Source organism: Lates calcarifer, linkage group LG20, assembly GCF_001640805.2.
Source record: "Lates calcarifer isolate ASB-BC8 linkage group LG20, TLL_Latcal_v3, whole genome shotgun sequence".
Taxonomy (NCBI): Eukaryota; Metazoa; Chordata; class Actinopteri; family Centropomidae; genus Lates; species Lates calcarifer.
This window is the reverse complement of record NC_066852.1, coordinates 1,920,957-1,941,823: the sequence shown is the minus strand read 5'-3', so window position 1 is coordinate 1,941,823 and position 20,867 is coordinate 1,920,957. Positions and strand designations below refer to the sequence as shown.

Below are 20,867 nucleotides of genomic sequence, written 5' to 3'. Positions count from 1 at the left end.
GGCGAGGTGAGTACATGAATGAGTGTGATTCCTCTTGTATAACAGCACTTCTTGAATTTTTCATTTTTTGGAATTACTGTGAATGGAAAACTGAACAGGAGATGCAATATTGAAACCCTGGCTCTCAGGTGCATTAAATGCCACTTTTAAATGACTCTGTGGCACGCCTGAAAGTCACGCCTTGAGAAGCTGTGACAAAGATCCTGCCATTATCATTAGCAGGAAGAAAAATATTCCCTTTCTTAAGCACAGCTGAAATACACAGACACTATGTCATGTGGTTCCTCCTGTTCAACCGAGCACAGATCAGACATCACACATCCACTCGTAGCTGATACTTACTTGTCAGACGTAGTATTATTCTGACAGTAATACACAAATGGCATAGATTAAACATGTATGTGGATCAGTCTTGTCTTATAACTCACTGCTCACAAATCTGCAGATGTAGATTCCTATTCAAGGAGAACACAACCTGTTTGCTGTAGCACAGCAGCCTCTAGTGGCCACTGACATTACCTGTAAACAATGATAACAGACATGATCACCTGGCTTGCCCTTTGAGAACATGATGTTTGTACGTGGGACGTTACAGTGCAGCCTGTAACAGGATCTGTGGGCTACAGGCCACTGGATGATGGAGGCCACATACACATGCAGCAGAGAAGAAGCTGCTACGCTGCAAGAGGTAAAATCTGTTTCATTTGAGCTGTTTTCATGTTTCTTATGAATACAAATATTTTCCTTCATAGAGGCCAGGAGGTTGACATTATGATGATATATCATCTGAAGGATGATGGGAATTTGTCTCCATTAAAGCTTTTGCATACAGTTTATATCATGGCAGTTGTTCCTTTAGCATTGTGAGCAGCTTGTTTATTTTTATACTTTTCATCAATGTGATGCAGTGCTTTAATTGCCAGGTATTTAATAAAACCGCCAACAGTTTCTTATTAGATTCACCAGAAAATGTACTATATCATGGCATATACTGATAATGCAATATAAAGGTTATTATTTTGTGATTGTTTTGAGGATTTTTCACCCATGTTACTGTCATACCTAAAAGAAAGAAATCTAATTTTACTCACTACACCATGTTTTTGCTGAGCTCTGATGCCAGATTGGATTTTTATTTTAGAAGCATATAAAGAACTAACCCTGAGGCTTCATGAAAACAAGTGTCTTGTGTGTTAGTCCATTGTTGACATTGTGAAAGATCTCTTGGGACTCGTCTTTTTGGTAAAGTGTACTGCAACACCATATAATTTTACCCTCAAAATAAACTCACTTACATCCACTCAAAAAGTTATTTTTGTGAAAACAGATCTGTGCTTTTTTGAAATGTCATTAAATTTCAAGCTCTAAATCTTTACCCAGCATTTCCCCTGATCAACCTCTCTTTTATTTTGAAACCTCATAAATTACTCACTTGAAATTCTGTCCTAAATGCCCACTGCATCAGCTGGTATGAGTTTCAGAGTAAGTGTAATGGGGATTATGAGGGGGAAAGAAAATAAATCACGAGCAAACGGCAGTAAAGGAGCAACAGATCGCCACAGGCAACTCATCTGCTGTAAAATATTGAAAGTTTGGGACATTTTAGCACCGAATACAACCTCAGCCTGAATTTGCTGCTTTTATTGAGTTCTTAAGCTATTCATGGATGCACAGATGGCAGCAGCCTACAGGCCCATTATGCCCACAGATGAATCTAAGGAAGGTACTTAATTGGCATGGTTTCATGTTAGGCTGCAGTGTGGACAGGACTTTGAGCCACTGCCTGCAGGAGAGGAGCCCGGGGAGCCCTGTCGTCCACAGAAACCTCCCCTGAGTTGAACGTTATTGCCCCATCGCTGCGTACGTGTGTGAGTTAGTGTGTGTGCATGTGTGTGAGTGTGCGCGCACGAGTCTGACAGGCTGCCTCTCCCAACTACACCACAGACCACGATCCGAGTTACTGAAGAGGCTTTCGACTCAAGCCTCCCCATCCGCCATTTTCAGCAGATTGAAAGCAGGTAGAGCACAAAAATCACAAGTCCCCGGTCAAATAAAGCAGGTAAGTGCGCGTGTGAGTAGCCTAAACCCAAAAAAACACCCTGCGACAAGGCAACATTGAGGGAGAGAGGGAGGAGAGAAAAAAAAAAAGCTCCAAGCACCTTGCTCCGGCCAGCATCGGGAAGAATAAGGAGAGCGGACGGGTTTGCCTACAAGGGGGTAACAATAAACTGCATCCTTCAGGCGCTTTACGGTTTAATATATCCGTCTATTTTATTTGTCTTTGTCAACTTTTTTTCTTTGATGAGCAGAGGCTGAACGCTGTAGAAATCCGCTTCACGCACATGCACCCACACCCACATTAAAAAAATCTCCTGCTCCGTTTGTTGCTTGGAACTTCAGCTAGGGAGGGATTTAACAAATGTCTGATCTCAACTCCAGCACCAGGAGCTTATATCAAATGAACCTAAGATGAGATGGACAATAATAAAAAAAAGTTCATGCATTTTTATCCTTTGTTCTCAGGGGATGTTAAAGAGCCCTGAGCGTGGGGCACCTCAAACCTAGACAATAAGGGTTATTGTCTCAGCCGTGTCATTTATCTGCCTTTGAGAGAACATTAACGTGGCATCATCAAGTCTTTCAGGTCACAGTATCTGCTACTGAACCATGTGGGAGATGTACATGTGTGTTTTTTGTTAATGAATTCAGTGTGCTGTGTGAGCCTGGTCTCACGACGCATGGTCAGCAGCTCATTGTGCTTCTTAACAACTGGCTTTTTCTGCCACAAAAAAAGCAAGTTTACGAAAGCACAGTAAGTGGATGTTTTGAAGGCTCATTAGTTCTGGAAATGCAGCAAAGTTGAAGGTCGATTGGTAGGAAACTATTTGGTAACTACTATGAATCGTTTGAGTCATTTTCTAAGCAAATAATCACTGGTTCCAACTTCTCACGTGGGAGGATTTACTGCTTTTCTCTGTTTTCTATGATTATAAATGTAGTGTGTTTGGGTTTTGGGCTGTTGGTGTGAGAAACAGTCAGTTTGAAGACCTCAGCCTTAGCAATGTTGTGTACCTGTGGTTAAATTTGCATGTCATAGCATTACATCCATGATGAGGCGCAGGCACAGCGGTCTCTTGTCATGAACTTGGCCCAGCCTGGGACCACTATGGAAATAAGTCATTGTACATTTTGTTTTTATCTGGTGTCATGTTTCAGTTTATGCAAAAAACCAACCTATATTAGAAGTTGGTGTGTTGCCTTTGCTGGGATGCAGTTCCCCTCTTTGAAATGAATTCACTTTGAGGATGTCCATTCAGGTGGGTGGCTGCCTCTTAATGGTGTAATTTCCTCTATATTTACATTCCATGTGGTAACGCTGCCCTCAGACCTGGTGCCCGCCGTCTTGTGGAAACAGGTGGAAACAGATTTTTAACATTCCATGGATAATATTTGACATTTTCACAGTGTTTTGAGGCTTTTTGATAACATATGGAACGTGACGTTTTGTCATGTATCGCAGGTCATGGCTATCACTGGAGGGACGGTGGAAGCTCTGGATGAAATTCCAGCCCATGTGTGGAAGGGTTTGCCCGACTGTTTGACACTCAGACCTTCTGCCATAAATCAAAGCCGCATCGGTGAGTAAATTTAACCGCTAACATTTTGATTTCCACTTGCAATTCATGGGCTGTACATGTCTGAAACTGACTGTCTGATGCTGGACCACGGTGAGACCAAGCTGCAGTGGGAAATGGAAGCTTTATGTTTTACAGTTTTGAGGCTGAAGTGTCAACAGGAGGAAATCTGATTGCCAGTTATGTTCATTTCAACGATGACATTGGTGGAAATCTGTAAACTTTGTGTCTGTAATTGAAGTCATAGTTAAAGGTGGTGTTGTACTGGACTGCATTATATTGAGAGGTGTTTCTAATTTGTAATGAGGGCAGCTGAACATTAGTAACTTTAAAACACATAACTGAACCAGCAGCTCTATGATAGTGAAGTAGACTTTATGTCTGAGTTGCCCTAGACTGTACAGGTGTACTTAATAAAGTGGACACTAAGCACATGTATCAACGAGAAAACCAAAGAAACATAGATATAAAGAATAAAATAACAAATATTCAGTAACTGCTTATAAGTACATGATGATATTTTAATGAACTTTGCAAAAATCATTTAATTCTCCGATTGTTTTCGAATAGACTAGTGTAAATTTAACAGGTGTTGGGTTACTCCTATCATATTTATTTAGGAAAAACTAATATAATGATAATTGTAACCTCAACCTCCAGTCAAACAAAATACACCGACTTTTCAGACACTGTCACTTCAACATTATGTTTTTGAAACTGGCAGATTATGGCAACCACACCTTAATTTAGAAAAGCTTTTCCAAACAGAGATACAGGGGAAAACATAACAAAACAGAATCAGTCTTAAGCAATCTTTAATTATCACAACAAGGTTTAATATATACGTCCTCAGGATCCACATCACTGAGTCTTAGGCGTCAGATTCTGCTTGAAGAGAACCAGTTTTTATGATGTGTTCAAGGTCAAAGTGTTTGTAGCTGTTGTGAACGGCCACACTGGAAGGAGGAGTGCAAACTGGGTCATCACAGAGAGAGGGTGGAGGGGAAAAGGATGAATATTTCCAATCTTCTGGACAACGCTCACAGTGCTGAAGTCAGTTTTTCACATGAATGAAAAAAAAGGAGCACAGCTGGTTCACACAGCTGCTCAGTTACAGCATGAAGTGGCTGTGAATTTTTGGAACGTCTGGTTTGGAAAAGTTACAGAAATTGTTGGACAAAGCCACACTCCCAAGTCCGACATCACAAGAGTTCAACAAGCAGTTCTGGTAAAGCATCCTGGCTGAGTAAAGTTAAACTTCACTGATGCCTTTATGATTGTATGATTAATGATAATTCACATTCATCAAGAATCTTTTAACCTTCAGTTTAACTGATGTTCACTGCAGTTGTACAGTAAACGCAGCACAAGATATTTCTCCTCAGGCGCCCACAAACTGTCAAATTTCAACATATTTATGAAAATATAAAACCTCAAAGGTATGAGCTGTCTCTCCTCACTTTTATTTTCAGGCGTCTGGGCCACTCGGGTCATCCCCAAGGGCAAGAGGTTCGGTCCATTCGTTGGAGAGAAGAAAAAAAGGTCCCAGGTGACCAGTAATGTTTACATGTGGGAGGTATGTTACAGGCTGCTCTGTTGGCACCTTTCCCTAAAACACTCATCTCCACCTTTTCATGGTAGTCACTGCATGGCTAAAACGAGCCCAACTACATTCTCTATCGAGCATAGCAACCATAGTTCAGAGAGTTACAGCAACATCATCTGGAGTTTTCAAGTCACAACAGCTGCTTTAGAATAAAATTAAAAATCAAGCAACAATACACTTTCTTTTTCTTCACACCATCCTGTTTGTACCTGTGTCCTGCAGGTTTATTTCCCAGCGCGAGGCTGGATGTGCGTTGACGCCACAGATCCCATGAAGGGGAACTGGCTGCGATATGTGAACTGGGCACGCTCTGGTGAAGAGCAGAACCTTTTCCCCCTGGAGATCAACAGAGCCATTTACTACAAAGTTTTACGGGTATGTTAAACACACATTCATAAAGCTTAACAGGTCCCACAGCCAGTGGTGCATGGACAGAAATATGGATGTACTATATGAGTAGGTGGATGAATGAAAAGTTGACAACCACATTTACATCAGTTATATACAGTATTTCTGGGCATTTATAAAAGATTTGATAAAAATAACTTGTATATTATCAAAGGACAAATAACCAACAATATATACAAAACAGAAAGCATTAAGGTTTGTTTACATCAGCTTATAAAACTGTCTCATACAAGAGCACTGCAAATAATGTTATGACATACTGTACTAAAATCAGTTTTCTACACATGTAAGTAAGTACTGTATATTTAGTATTTAAGTGCTGTACTGGAGTATGTTTCTCAGTTATTTCCATGGTATACTGTGCTTCTTATCCACTACATTTCAAAGGGAACATTACATTAATTTGACAGCTAGTCACTGGTTACTTTGCATAATATGATTTTTACATTTACAGCATGATAAGCTCATGAAGTACAGCTCATTTTATAGATTAATCTTCCTAATGTTAAATAAAAGAGATAAACTAGCTTCAGCAAGAAGATACTACAACACACTGATGCATCAGTATGATCAGTCTAATAATGTAATAATCACACAGACACTTTTTTTCTGCAGAAAGTATTTTTACACTTGTAGAAACTCGTTATTGTAGAGGATGTAAATTGTGCTGCTGTAATTGTATCACCTTGTGCTTCTACAGGTGTTTATACTGTTTTTTATTAAAACTGTATGTGTTTTAGGCTAAATAACAGAAACACCCCCCTGTTCGATGCAATACAGTTCATCTGCCTCCTCCAAAAATGATCTCACAACACTCATAACACTTTAACCTTCACAGAAGTAGGACTTTGCAGGACGTTTTTTAATAGACTGCATTAATTTTAGCAACGCGTATTTAACAAACAGGAAACTGAGTATAGAGCATATGCATCAGTTTGAAAATAGTAGCTGCAGAGTGTTGCATGAAGCTTAACACCCATAGGGAACTGTGCGAAGTGGTTAAACTGACTTATAATAACTACATATCTGTTACAGTGCATTTAACACACTATCTAAACTTAATATACTGCAGCAGACAATGATAAAAACACTGTCAAATTCCTAACACCCCCCCTCCCCTTAGACAGATTAGATGCACAGTGGCCCAAATATCTCCCTTGCCTCTCAGCAAGCCGGGCTGTGATTGGAGGCCGACCTCATCTCTCATTGTTGCAGCCTATCGGGCCGGGAGAGGAGCTGCTGGTGTGGTACACTGTGGAAGACAACCCTGAGATAACAGCTGCACTGGAGGAAGAAAGAGCCAGCAGTCTGAGCAGGAAAAATTCACCCAGGGCGAAGCGAGGTGAGGCCTCTAACTCTCTAACCGTGATGACATTTCTGCTCGGTTTTAACCTCGGATGTGTGCGGCTCTTACATGCCACACCGACTCAGCCACGGATTGATTTTCTTTGCAGCTCAGTCGAAGTTGTGACTGGCGAGGAGCTAGCTAGCCGCGAATGAAGGAAAGCTAGTGGAAGCTAACGTTAACGGCTGCGATGTGTGGGGCTCCTCTCCACTACCATACCCGACCTAAAACTCGTCGCTGCGAGCGGATTTAGCCGGGAATACCGACCGGTGGGGCAACTCGTTTGTCGTAAAACACCCAGTTAAGCCTCTAAACGAGCACCCGAGCAACTTTTTAGCAGCTTTTCCTCCTCCTCTGGGTCCTGACGTTGTCGAGGATGTGACCTTCCTTGAGTTCCTAAAGCATGAAAGCCATCCATCGGCGAGCCTGTCTACTTGATGATGGCCTAGCAGGGTAGCTAACTAGCTGGCTGCCTTATCCGACCGCAGGCTAGTTAGGACGCAGGTACCGGGTAACAACATGTAATATAGATGTTATAGCTTGTGGAGAGAATAAAAAAATCACCCCTCGCGTCGATGTGAGTCCAGAATAACCAGTTCATCGAGTTGTCAGAGTTGGTGTTGCTTGCTAGCATTAAGCTAAAACGGCTAGGTCTGAACACACGGACATCTCGGTGTACAGGAACAGATGGCAAACTACCTGGAGTAAATTATTATTAAAAATATATTATATCATTAAGGCGGAAAGATAGTTTGCACGGTGCTGATAGTTATAACTGGTTGGTTTGGTGTTAAAGCCTGGTTTGATAGCATTAACATGTCATGACTTCAGACATTAAAAACCTAAAAATAACGCCATAAAAACGTAATTTAGTTAACATTTTTTAATGAATTAGTAATCACCTCAAACCGACCTGTGTTAAAGTGATGGCTCTACCATCAACAGAGTCCTTCATTTTGTAAAAAACGATCAACTTGCCTGTGATATGTCTCATCTACATTTGTCAGTATGAACTTTGGACGTAGTGTTTCCATAAAAAAAACTATTGGATCGTGTGGTTAATTCAGTACAGGACGGAGAAGAAAAGGGGAAAGTGATAAATATGGATATATTCTTATCTCTCGAGGTGTGTTTTTTTGCCACAGTTCTGGTTTCACCTATTTATCTTAGTTAAATCTTTGAGGAGCATTGTGTCAGAAAAAGCCTGCTGAAACATCATAGCATAATACCACAGAGGATACAATAGCCCTGTGTAAATAATCTGTTATTCAGATGCTTATAAATATCATTTAGGGACTGTAATTACATCAACAAATGAATATAGTCAACTTACAGAGAGTCACATCCGTCCTCAAAATATCTGTGAAATGAGGTAGAAAGCTAAATTTGAGCTCTGTGTGCTGCAGGTCCTGAGGTTTTATGTCCTGTATATTACAGGCTTGTTGATAAATGGGTTTTGTGTTATTTCTCGTGAGAGGAAGCCATTTAATTTTCTGTCTAACCCTACAAGCAATACACTCTAGGACATCTCTCTCTGCACTGCGGTGTAGTGGCCTCTGGCAGACATGTCGTTATTACATTGCAAAGTCAGCCTTGATGAAGTTGGCCTACCTATCCTGTGCGCTTCATTTTAATATCAAACATCCTGCATGTTATCCAACTGATCTATGCCAGAGTTGGTGTAGGTGTTGACTCTGAGTGCTGGATATTCAAAAAGAAAAAAGAAAAAAAAAAGCTAACGACAGAAAAGGCCAGGAGTATGAAACGCCAGTGTAGTTAGATTATGAAAATGTTTGGATGGTTGTGTTGCTGCTGCAGATTTAGCAGAATGCTTCTGACCATGCTGGTCAGATGACTGACCTGCAGCATGTGTTTCTCTGGTATGAATTAGGCTTTGTAGGCCAGGTCAGGTGACCTTGTTGACACACTCCTATGATGAGGACGTGCCAGGGAAGCCTCTTGAGCCAGACAAGGCTTAGAAATTTAAAATTGTGTTAGCCACTGCCTGGGACTTTTTTATCCATTGTCTTATTTAAATTACTGATGCATGCATATGATGCCCATAATAATGAATAATATGTCAGGCTGTTTTAGGATATTCTGTTACACAGAATATCACATGTTATTCTGTTGCAGTGTGAATTTTAAAGCAGTAATGCATTTTAAATAATTTGGTGTGTTGAAGCGAGTGCATGATTCAAAGGTCTTATTGACACAGGTTTCATGGGTCTATTAATCTATTATCTTACAAATCTGTAGGTCACACAAAAAGTTTATTTTTCTCCAGAATTGTTTTTAAAGGAGCAATTGCCCCCTGTTACCTGACTGAAGGCAATGTGTTAGCTAGAATTGGTTTGTGATAAAGAACCACACCTTGCCGTTTGGTCAGAAATGTATTTTTAACCACAGATTATTTATGTAAGTGAATATTTATCATATTATAAACATTAACAACATAAACAATAAACAACATCTACACTTTTTGTTTGTAAACCTGTATTTTATTTCTAGATTTTTTCCTCAGGCCTGATATAAAGTGATGTGTGTCTGTTTGTGCTCACAGCCAGAAGAAAGCTGCTGGAGAGAGCCAGACAGGCTGGTTTGGGTGGATTCAAGAAAACGAGTGGAACCAAACCTACTGTCAAGGACATGTGGGATGGGGAGGAAGGTAAGTTGACTTATTGTCATGACAGTCAGTGTAAGTGAATATGATTTAAAATTTAAATTTAAAACTCTCTTAACTTGAATATGTCTCAAGTGACATAATTTGCTATTCATGGTTATTTGGTAACAGGTCTGAAGGAGGAGGATGAGAGGCCATCAGCCTTGGGGACCTCGCAGGAACTCCAGGAAACCCATCCCATGGGAAGCACTGACCATAAAGATGTGAAGGATGTATCAGCGGGATTGATGGACAGGGGAAATGAGGAGGAGGAGGAGGAGGAGGAGGAAGAAGAAGAGGAGGAGGAGGAGGAGGAAGAAGAGGAGGAAGAGGAAGATGCTGAGGATTTGATGGATCCAGCTGAAGTACAGCAGCAAACTGCTCAGCATTCACCTGCAGCTGATTCCATGCAGAATAAGCAGCCTGGCCTGTCGCTGACCTGTGGTGAACAAAGCCATAAGAGTTCAGAGCCAAAGTCAGAGTCTTCCTCACTCAGAGGGCAAGAGCCAGAGGTCGATCCCGATCCTGATCTTGACCTCGACCCCGATCCGGACGGTGACCTTGAAAGTGATCCCCACGGAGAGTCGTATCCCTGTCAGCACTGTGAACGTCACTTCTCCACCAGGCAGGGTCTGGAGCGTCACATACACATTCACGCCATCACCAACCAGCAGACACAACTGTTTAAGTGCCGGTACTGTAGTAAATCCTTTGGCTCACAGGTGGGGCGGCGCCGGCATGAGAGAAGGCATGAGAGTGGGACTAAGAAAAGGCCTGGTTCTCTGGCTGGAACTGCTGGTCTGGTCAGTCCCCTGGTGCAGACTGATGGTTCAAGTCCTGACTGCACCAGCCCAACTAGTCAGTATATAGCCATAGGGTCCCAGTTTACTGGAGGACCTCTGCACCACTCAGAGACGCAGAGAAAGGAGTTGGGGCCCCATGCTGACCGTCCCTTTATATTGGATGAAAATGGGGAGTCAAAGGAACTCCATCCTTGCAAGTACTGCAGTAAAGCGTTTGGCACACACACCAACATGCGGCGACACCAGCGCAGGATACACGAACGGCACTTGTTACCAAAGGGAGTGCGCAGGAAAGGCATGCTGCTGCAAGAGGTGTCCGCAAAGCAACAGCAGCAGCCCGATGAGTCCCCCAGCGCCAGCCCTCCGCCCGTCTACGTGCCCAGCGCGGACACGGAAGACGAGGTGGACAGGGACGACTACGCAGTCGACATATCCAAAAACATCTCTGAGAATCTCAGCTTCTACATCGACGGCAAGATTGTGTCCACCAGTTCGGTGAGCAGCTGTGAAGTGATCGAGGTGGACTCCAGATCCGCAGCTCTGTTTGGTCTGGACACGGTCATAATCAGCCCGAATCAGATCGGTCAGGCGCTGAAGGTGGAGGGGAGAGTGAGCGGCGCGAAGCAAGTCTCCAACATCGGCCAGCCAACAGGAAAGAGGAGAACATCTACACCCCCGTTTGTTCCTAGCCTTAAAGTGGAGACAGAGTCAGGGTCTTTCACAGCCTCTTCATCGTCTTCATCATCCTCTACATCTTCCTCATCTAACCTGCTTGTGGGAGGACTGTTCCAACAAGCCACAGATTCATCAGCATTTCAGAGGGAGAAAACAGTTTATCTCTCACCTAAGCTCAAACAGCTCCTTCAGACGCAAGATATTCAGAAATCAACCATTGCCCTGATAACAGAAAGCCATAGACTGGCCTCCCCGCTGTCAGTCACGCCGCTGCAGGGGGCTTCAGGCAGGTTTAAACGGAGAACAGCTTCTCCCCCGTCGTCACCACAGCTCAGTCCTGCGTGTAAAACAGAAAGCTGTAAAGCTGAGGTGGCGAGCTCATACACCCTTAAGGTGCCAAAGCTGGAAAGTCACACTGTTTCACCTCCTGGGAGCCTACTGGACAAAGATGACAGGGACACCCTGAGCCCTTCTGGAAATAATATGCACGGCCAGACGTCTTCTAGTAGCGGAGGAAATTCCTGTAATCAACAGCCCTTGGATCTGTCAAACTCTGTGAGCAGGAAAAGTGACAGCTCGAACAAGGCACTCGGGGATTCAGCTCTTGATTTAAGCTTGCATCGTAAGAGCGCCGTCGAGCCTGAATTAAAGGGAAGTCCAGCGCTACAGCCGCTAGTAAAAAAGAGAAAGCCTAACACCAGCATGCTTGAAAAGGTGCTGATGAATGAGTATGTAGGTCTAACTTTGCCAGGAGAGGAGGGCCCCTCGGTCTTAGCAAACCTTAGCTGTTTCCATTCTCGCTCTCCAAATGTGACATCAGAGTCAGCCCACCCCTCTCCGCCCTCTCTGACCCCTGTCACCTTGAATCCATCTTCGCCTGGTACATCTAGTGTGACATCCCCGACACCGCCTCCCCCCGTACTACCTACCATACCGTCGCCACCGCCCATGCCCAGCTCTCCTCTCTCTCAGCCTTCGGACTCATCTTCACAGAGACCTCTTCCTGTCCTCTCGCCAAAAATGTCTCCCAGATCAGTTGATCACAAGCCCCTGTCAGACTCGGAGGAGGCAATGTCAGTTGAAGGAAACAAAGATGAGGAAGAGGACCATATCTCTGAGCCACTGGACTCCCCGAACACTCCACTCAAAGATTCCTCTAATCGTTCAACACCAAGCCCTCCAGAGCCTGCATCAGAAGATCTGCCCGCTACAGAGGAGGATGGTTCTGTGACTGCAACTTGCAACCGTCTGCTAAACGGCAAATTGAACCAAGGCCATGACGCACTAGCCGAGAAATCTTTGAAATCTGACTTTGCTGCTCTCTCACCCCAACCAGAATCCTCATCCTCCCCATCATCCCCTTCTCCTGCATCACACGACCCACCCCCATCGCTCGTCCCACAACCCTTCCTTCAGATTAAGATAAAAGAAGAGCCTCAGCACTGCACAGACAAGTTGTCAGTTATGAATCACACACCTCAGGATGGTGTTGACACTTCACCTCAGCCCGCTGCTTTAGATAAACCATCTGACAAATCCTCAGAGGCAGAGGAAGTTGACTCGACGTACTGCAAGACTTTTGTGTGTAATGTCTGTGAAGAGCCGTTCAACTCCATCAAAGAGCTCAGTGGACACATCATAGATCACGCTGCAGACTGGCCCTTCAAGTGTGAATTCTGCGTGCAGTTGTTTAGTGATGCCCCTGCCCTGCTGGCTCACCGGACCACACTACACGGAGTGGGCAGGATCTACGTGTGCTCCGTCTGTTCCAAAGAGTTTGCCTTCCTCTGTAACCTCCAGCAGCACCAAAAGGATCTGCATCCAAATGAGACGTGTTCTAATACCACGGTAGAGAGTGGCAAGCTCAGGCCGCAGAACTACACAGATCCATCCAGAGCCAAAGAGGAGAGCAGTCCCTCAACACCAGCACCAGAGACGACTGATGAACCTGCTCCGCACAATGACTCTGAGGTAGCAAAAGAAGAACCTGATGTTAATGGTAATCACACTGAGGACGGCGCAGAGGACCCCAACGAGGAGTTATACACTACAATAAAGATCATGGCCTCAGAAGGAGGGAAACCTAAAGGCCCAGACGTTCGCCTTGGCATTAATCAACACTACCCCAGTTATAAACCACCCCCTTTTCCTTATCATAGCCGTTCCCATGCTGGCTCTGTGGCCTCGGCTACTAACTTCACCACCCATAACATACCACAAACCTTCAGCACTGCCATTCGCTGCACCAAGTGTGGCAACAGCTTTGACAACATGCCCGAACTGCACAAGCACATTTTGGCCTGCGCCAATGCCAGTGATAAGAAGCGTTACACTCCCAAGAAAAACCCCATCCCCCTCAAGCAAATAGTAAAGAGCCCGAATGGAGTGGTGTCACCCACAGCAGCTGCTGCAGGCCAGAGCGCTTTCCGTAGAATGGGTCAGCCAAAGAGACTTAACTTTAATCAAGATACCGGTAAAACAAAAATGAGTGCCCTCAGTAAGAAGAAAAACCAGCTGGTCCAGAAGGCGATTTCACAGAAAAATCGAGCTGCCACTACTGCAAAGAAGGCTACTGTTAAAGTTGAAGAAGAGCAGGCCTCTAACGTCTGCCCCCACTGCAGCCGGGAGTTTACTTATCCTGCGAGTCTAAGTAAACATATGGCTGTCAGCTGTCCCATGAAGCCTGTTGTGAAAAGGGGCAAAAAGGGTCTAGCAGAGGTGAAAAAAGAGGCAGCGTCTGTCGTAGATAAAAACATGAATCTTAGAAAGAAAGCTTCAGACTGTGAAATACCACAGACAGAGCCGGAGCGTAAACCCCTGGGAAAGACCCGAGCTCGTAGTTCTGGTGCAGCAGACCCTGAACACTCCCAGGCAAGCAAAGGAAAAACCGCTGCTACTCTGGGCCGACTAAAGAGGCCTGCTTCGTTCCCAGCCCTAGTTTCTGCCAGCAAAAAAACCAAGAAGGGCCAAGTTCAGTCTCTACCTCCCACCCCGGCAGCCCCGGACACTCCCAGTGACACTGCACAGCAACGGCCAGCGATGAGAATGCAGCGCATGGGTAAGGAGGCAGCGCCCAAGAGATTAGCAGAGGCCAAATCTCCACCACCACCACCACAACATCAACAGCTGAAGAAAGAGGAGCGGTTCTCCCTGCGAGCAAGGGAGAGAGTAGGTGGTCCAGTCACCAGGAGCTTACAGATGGCCAGTGCAGCTCCTCCTGCTGAGGTTATTACTGAGGAACCACCAATACAAGAGCCAAAAGAGACTCAGGTGAGAAGGAGATCTGTGTGTGCTTCTTTTTCTCATCTTTATTAGCACATGCTGGTCACACATGTTAAACAAACTTTAGGGACCTTTAGAAATGAAAATGTTGCTTATCATTGTCGCCCAATGAAAACCACAAACTAATTATTTTACTTCTTAATTTAAATAAACAATAAAAAATCAATTTGAATATATGAAAAATAGGCACATAGGTGGTTAACACAGGGCACAGACAATTTGAAAAACTTTGGCTAATAAATTATCACACTTAAAAAAAACTCCAATGTATTCCTTTGCTCATGTGTTACAAATGTTTGTTGTGATATTTGAGTTGTTTTTTTTTTTTTTTTTTTAATGTTTCTGCCAATATTTTTTTCAATTAATCTTTAAAACGTCAGAAAAATACTCCTCAAAAATCTCTGCAGCCTGAGGTGATGGGATCATAATGTCTTTTTTTAACCAGCAGTCCAAAACTGGGATCTCATCTTTGTTTGTCCTGTGTGTTACAGGAGGTGCTGATGAAGTGAACCATGTGGACATTGTTGAGCTCTCCCTGGGAATACGGTGCTCACCTCTCAGGCAGCGCTCTGGACTAATCAAGGCACTGACAGCACTGAGGTTGACCTTTTTTTTTGCGGTGGGCTCTCATTCACTCAAAACAAGTGAAGTTTGCTTATCTCAACTGCCTTTGCTGGATTTAAGGAGGGAACTCTCTTTATCTTCCATCTATCTTATGAACTGAACTGAGCCTCGATTTTAGCCAGCCTTGCAAAAAAAAAAAAAACCAAACAAAAAAACAAAAAAAAGAAAAGGAAAAAGAAACTGTAAATGACAATGAGTTAATATATACGATATGTGTCATTACTTGACCCAAAACAGTAACATTAGGGCTCCGTTATTTTGGAAAGCTGATATATTGCAAAGGGCAATCATGTATCAGTTAGGGTTAGGGAAACTTGTTTATTCTTTCGTTCCTTATTTTCCCCCTTCGATTGTTTAGATTTTTGGATGTTTCCAGAGTCTCTTAATGCATGTGCTGAATAGAGTATAAACTAGATTAAGCCAATTTCCATGTCTCTCCCGATGGGCACCTCCTTCAGTTTATACATGATTTGCAATATATGTATGTTTGAGTTAATTTCTGTAGTCATTATATTGTAGAATATATCTAATTGGTGTATTTTTGTTTGGGAAACAAAAATGAAAATGGCAGTCGTTTACTGCAACAATTGGTCCTCAGGAACACTGTTTATGTGTGTGTTAAGTATGTGAATGGTTGGATGTGTGGCCTGACAGCTATTCCTTCGGTCTAAATCTCAAGTATGTCTCATGTTTTTACTTTTCTTGCTCTTTTTCTTTTTTTGTTTATCTGACATTAACAGGTAATTCCACTTGTAAAATGATGGGAATTATGTGTAAACTCCTTAAAAAGAAAAATGTCCATCTTGAAAAGATTTTTTTTAAACATCACTCATACAGCCCAGTGTTCTTACAGCACTTTAAAACAAACTCCCAAAATTTCGAGCTGGATCAGTACGATTGGCTTAATTAAACGGTGGATAATGGAATATATTCAGGTCTGTTGTACTTGGCAGACGCTGGCAGTTTGTGCCAAATTGGTGCAAATCACTCATCTGGTCTCAAATACTACTTAAACAGTCGTTCTGTCATCAAATCTCTAAATTGGTTGTCTCCATTAAGAAAGCAGATTAATGAAAATGACACATGAACCGACTTTTATACGCCAAAATGCATGATAGTGACTCAGATCCCAGAGGAAAAGATGAATGCTGCAGTATTTTGTACTTTGTTTTTTTTTTCATGTTTCAAGTTGTTTCATGTGTCGATTTTCTTATAAGAGCCACATCACACTAATGTAGCCAAATGATTTCCCTTCAGAGGACAAAGTTGTCTTTGTTTCAGCGAATTGATATATTTGGTAAGACTGTACATGATGAAACTGTCACTACGTCCCTGCCAATGAAAAGCTTCTTATTTTTAGTTTATAGTCTTTCCAGTCGTCACCCCTCCCATTTTTTCCACTCTTGACCATATTCATTGTACCCACCAGAGGATAAGACACACAGGCAATGCTTAAACACTCGTAGCATGTTATGGGAAAGTAAATTTGAACAATATGATTTGAAGCTAATTTATGTTTCCATGAGAAATTTTCATGTTTTGCCTTTCAGCATCAAGATTATGTATTTAAGGATGAACAAAGACAAAAATCCCGAATGACCTCAAGTAAGACATTGCTGTAATTGACATAATAAAAAAAAGTTTTTCAATTTGTGTAAAGCTTTTACTGTTTTTTGCCTACAGGGTTCGCAGTTATACCCAGCTCTGCAAGATTGTGAGTATAAACAGATTGGGTAAACATTTAATGGGTGCAAATGGTCCTCTAATGGTGATCTGTCTTAATGTTTGAAGACGGTTTTCACCCATTAGAAGTGTATCCTTTATAGTAATGGAGCTTTCTAGTTCATGAGTTAATGTGCCGTGTATTCCTACATTATTATACTTCACTGGTTATGTTGAAATCAAGTATTGCTTTGTGGAAGCAAAGAGAGAGAATGTGATTAACTGCACTCATAAGTGGGTCTGACTCCATGCAGACTGTTTTTTTTTTTTTTTTTTTAACATAATAGATGTCCCTGCCGTTGCAGCTGTAATAAAGTTTTCCAGATTACATTTGCTGATTGCCTTCTCTACTTACAGCGTGTCAGGGACCTGCCAGATAATGGAAAAAGAAATTTAAGTTTCCATTTTATTTGAGTTTGATAGAGGATAGCACTTAACATAAATCAAATTATAAGTTGCTGCCTTTACTCCACAGGTCACGAGGCTGCTGCCGGGCGGCCGTGGCCGTCGTCGGTTTGCTGGTTGCTGCGAGATCTGTATCTATTTTGAGAGCAGTGCACTTGTCAAGGAGGTTGATTTGTGAGTCATACAGTACCTTAAATTCTTACCTCTGCTGTGCAGCTCCGCATTTTGTGAAGCTCAGCATGGAAAATGGGAACAAATTGTGCAAAGAGTGCTTTGTTATTCAGAGATTCTTTACAAGGACCTCACATTGAAAGGGCAGTTTTTTTTATTGTATTAATTGATGGTTCAGTTGGATTTAATCGTATGAAATGTAATGTTATGTAATGTGTAGATGAACCTGGCTGTCTCCCATCTTTGTACTTATTGGGTAATCACCCTATTATAGCTGAAGTGTCTCATTGCTTTATATTTCGTTTCTTTATACGGCCACTAGTATGCATAAAGTCACACTTGTATATTACAGTCATAAATCACAGCAGGACTGATCACAGGCCATGAAAAAGCTAATTTGGTCAGTATTGTACACAGTCCTCAATTATTCCTTCTGATTCAGTGTTTACATTCTTGTATCGCTCTGTGGCAGTAGCATTTTTAAAAGAGCTACAATAATACAGAAAACAACAAAAGAAGACAAAAACAAAAAAGAACTATAATCTGTAAAACCTCAAATCAGCAAACATCTCATTTATCACATAGCCCAATAAACTGGATCTAAAGAAACACTAAATCCTAATCCTCATATACACAAAGTAGTGCGGTTATTATTTGGAAAATTTATCTCTGAATAAATATTAGGAGGAAACGCATTAATAATTAAGAGCACACTTCGTACCAACTCACAGCTGCAGTAAACTTCCTCTTCTTTCAAGATGTTTTTTAGTATAACTTAATGTCTGCGGTGTATCCTTCTAAATAAAGTAATGTTTGAGATGATATATTCTGAATTGATAAATATTCAAGGAATCCACTCCAGCAGTAAAAATAAACCCTCTCTGCTAAAATAACAAAGTTAAATATATAACTGTTTGTTTTCTGGGACGTCACCCAGAGAAAAAAGTGAGTTATCAACCTGGACAGACGACTGAAGCCCCGCACTGTCACTGATCGTCGTGTCATGTGTGGCCATGAATACCTTTCAAGGTCTCATCTGGCACGTGTGCATCTGCTGAGATTATTTTTGTCCAGACGCCATCCGTCACACTCCCGCACCTTAATGAGATATCAACCTCACCGGACAGACAGTGTGTGACTGAAACACGCTTCAAGCGTTGGAAACAAACTCAGAAGAAGTGTGATGTGGCGTGGGCCGGATCCTCCCACAACACACGGGGGTTATCATGTTGATGGATGGGGTTATGAATTAAATGCAATCTGTATGTTGGATGTGATCTGCAGGCTTTGATTTTTCTTTATTCAGTGAGATGGTGGAGACGTGTTTATTTGCCCCAGTGCCGTGATGGTATAGTTTATGGCTGGATGTAGTTTATGGGTTGGTTCAGCTGTGTCTGTGTGTGTGTGTGTGTGAGAGAGAGAGAGAGAGAGAGGTGGGCACTTGGACAAGTGCTGTGCTATACTCATGCTGTCAGCGTGAAATATTGCTGCACTCTCACTTGATTGCTGTGTACGGTTCTTCAGCCCTATTCATAAAAATGCAATTCCATGCAGCTCTGTGCCCAGCCTGACAAAATAAACTACGACACACCGGAGAGACAGATTTAAGACGTAAAAGAGCACCGAGGCTGCTTCAGGGGATTGGTGCTCAATTACCACATGCAGAAGGTTCAATACAAGAATCCATTTGTGAAAAACAAGACTCAGCTCAGGGCTGGTGATGTAGTTGTATTTTGGAGATGACTTTTGTTGCTTTTCAGTTTCTCCAAATTTGGTGACTTATTCATTCAGTGAGTGATGGGGATGCTGTTAGCTTTGCAGGTATTAAAGTTGAAATTTTGACTTGATGGAGGAAGAGTCAGAGGATTGACCCTGAAGAGGACATGAATGCCTGTGTAGCTGTTGTGATCAAGAGTGGTGGAGCGACTGACACTGAGAGCAGTTAGTGTGGCTAAAATAGATGAATATGAAATCGGTCGTGTTTTTCTTGGCTCATGGAAAGTTGAGTATGAAGTACAGGTGGTGTTCCTCCTGCTCAGCACCTTTGCTTGCTGCACCTCTGCCAGTGTGCACTGAGTCAGCTGGAGCCACCATTCACTGATGTTACACCCCCTTATCCAGTCCATCTCCCGGCTGTGGGGGGGCATTAGCTCAATGAGGACGAGGACATCTCCCCGCCACCCGCTGCAGCCGACCCCACTGGGGTGCGCCATCTTTCCTTCCTCTCCTTCTCAGCCTGCTCTTTGATGGCCCTCTGTGACTTCATCCCAATCCCAAATTGGATTGTTGACTTCCATAGCCCCTGCATCCAACTTCTACTGGGTGGATGGTTGTCATCCAGCCACATTCTGCTGCCCCTCTTGCTGCTGGTATCCCTTCCTCCCACGGGACAGCGGGTTCGATGATGACGACCGTCTTTACAGCTGTGGACCACATCACAGCATCTGGTCTGAGAGCCCTCTGTGTGATCTCTGATGGGAATACTAGTTACTTCAACCCACATCTCCTGTGCCTTTCCAGGGGTGAGTAGAGTTGACTTTGCTGTTGGCTTCTGGTGCTTCTCACCTGGCCTGACGAAGCACGTGAGCTGTTGGTGTTTTTTGTAGCTGCACAATGGACACGTGTCCTCACTCCCAGACCACTGAGAGGTTGGTTTTCACTGGAGATCGGATGGCGATATGAGATCACATATCTTTTTACTATAATGTTGCCTAAAAGTCCAGGAAAAACATCATATAGAGTATATATTCTATGTAGCTGCTGGGGGTGATGGGGGGGTTAATTAATCGACTCAACAGTTTCAGCTCCAGCGTAAACAGTGTGAGTGGGTGTTTTTCTTTCCTTACAACAACAGATCTGGTTGAATATAAAGAATCTGCATCAGAATGTTTTGCGGGTATTAAACTATATGGTTATTTATCATCTTGAGAAGGATAGCTGCCAGTGACAGGAGACACAGTGGGAGGGAATGACAGCTGCTCATACAAGACAATATACAGCCTAAAAAAAAGCTCACTCTGCCTCTACTTCCTGTTCAAAGAGAATGGCATTAAAGTTGATGAAGATGGAGAAGAGATTCATTCTGCTGGGTATTATTCTGTCAGACTTGAAAGCGAAGTTGCGTCTCGAGACCTCTCATTGTTTGTGAAACGCTCGTATTCAGTTTGACCTTATGTTTTGCTGATTTTTGACGTTTATATGCCACCACGCGCTTGTTCGTTGCTGCTTCTGCCTTTTGTGGTTTTGTAAACACGCTTAATGTCGCAGTCATTTCCTTTCATGCCTTTAAACGCTTGGCATGGCTTTTGTGTCTTGACATTATCTTTTCACCTGCAGAACCACCTGCTTAAGTCAGCGCGTTGGCCGAGCCTTCCTCCCTGCTCCCACTGTGGCCCACTGAGCATCCTGCCATTTCCTTTCAAAACAGGAGGATGTGATGCGAGGATGTTGAGTGCTGTGGTCAGGTCTCTGGTGTGCTCGCCTTGCAGAGTGGCGGCGTGAGAGATGGCTCCGTGACAATGGGCTTCCT

At 43.0% G+C, this 20,867-nt stretch overlaps 1 protein-coding gene across 4 annotated transcripts; it reads left to right on the top strand.

Moving 5' to 3' along the window:
• Nucleotides 1-1,763: 1,763 nt before the first annotated feature.
• Nucleotides 1,764-16,689, top strand: prdm2b (PR domain containing 2, with ZNF domain b). Of its 4 annotated transcripts, none has more exons than XM_051078383.1 (9): nucleotides 1,764-2,018; nucleotides 3,387-3,415; nucleotides 3,521-3,638; nucleotides 5,108-5,211; nucleotides 5,464-5,616; nucleotides 6,865-6,991; nucleotides 9,558-9,662; nucleotides 9,789-14,404; nucleotides 14,908-16,689. In XM_051078383.1, the coding sequence occupies exons 3-9, from the start codon at nucleotides 3,524-3,526 to the stop codon at nucleotides 14,923-14,925; spliced, it is 5,238 nt and encodes a 1,745-aa protein (XP_050934340.1). In that variant the 5' UTR covers nucleotides 1,764-2,018; nucleotides 3,387-3,415; nucleotides 3,521-3,523; the 3' UTR covers nucleotides 14,926-16,689. The 4 variants fall into 4 exon arrangements, with proteins under 4 accessions (XP_050934340.1, XP_018556104.1, XP_050934341.1 ...); XM_018700588.2 differs by having other exon boundaries at nucleotides 1,764-2,059; XM_051078384.1 differs by lacking the exon at nucleotides 3,387-3,415.
• Nucleotides 16,690-20,867: the final 4,178 nt, after the last annotated feature.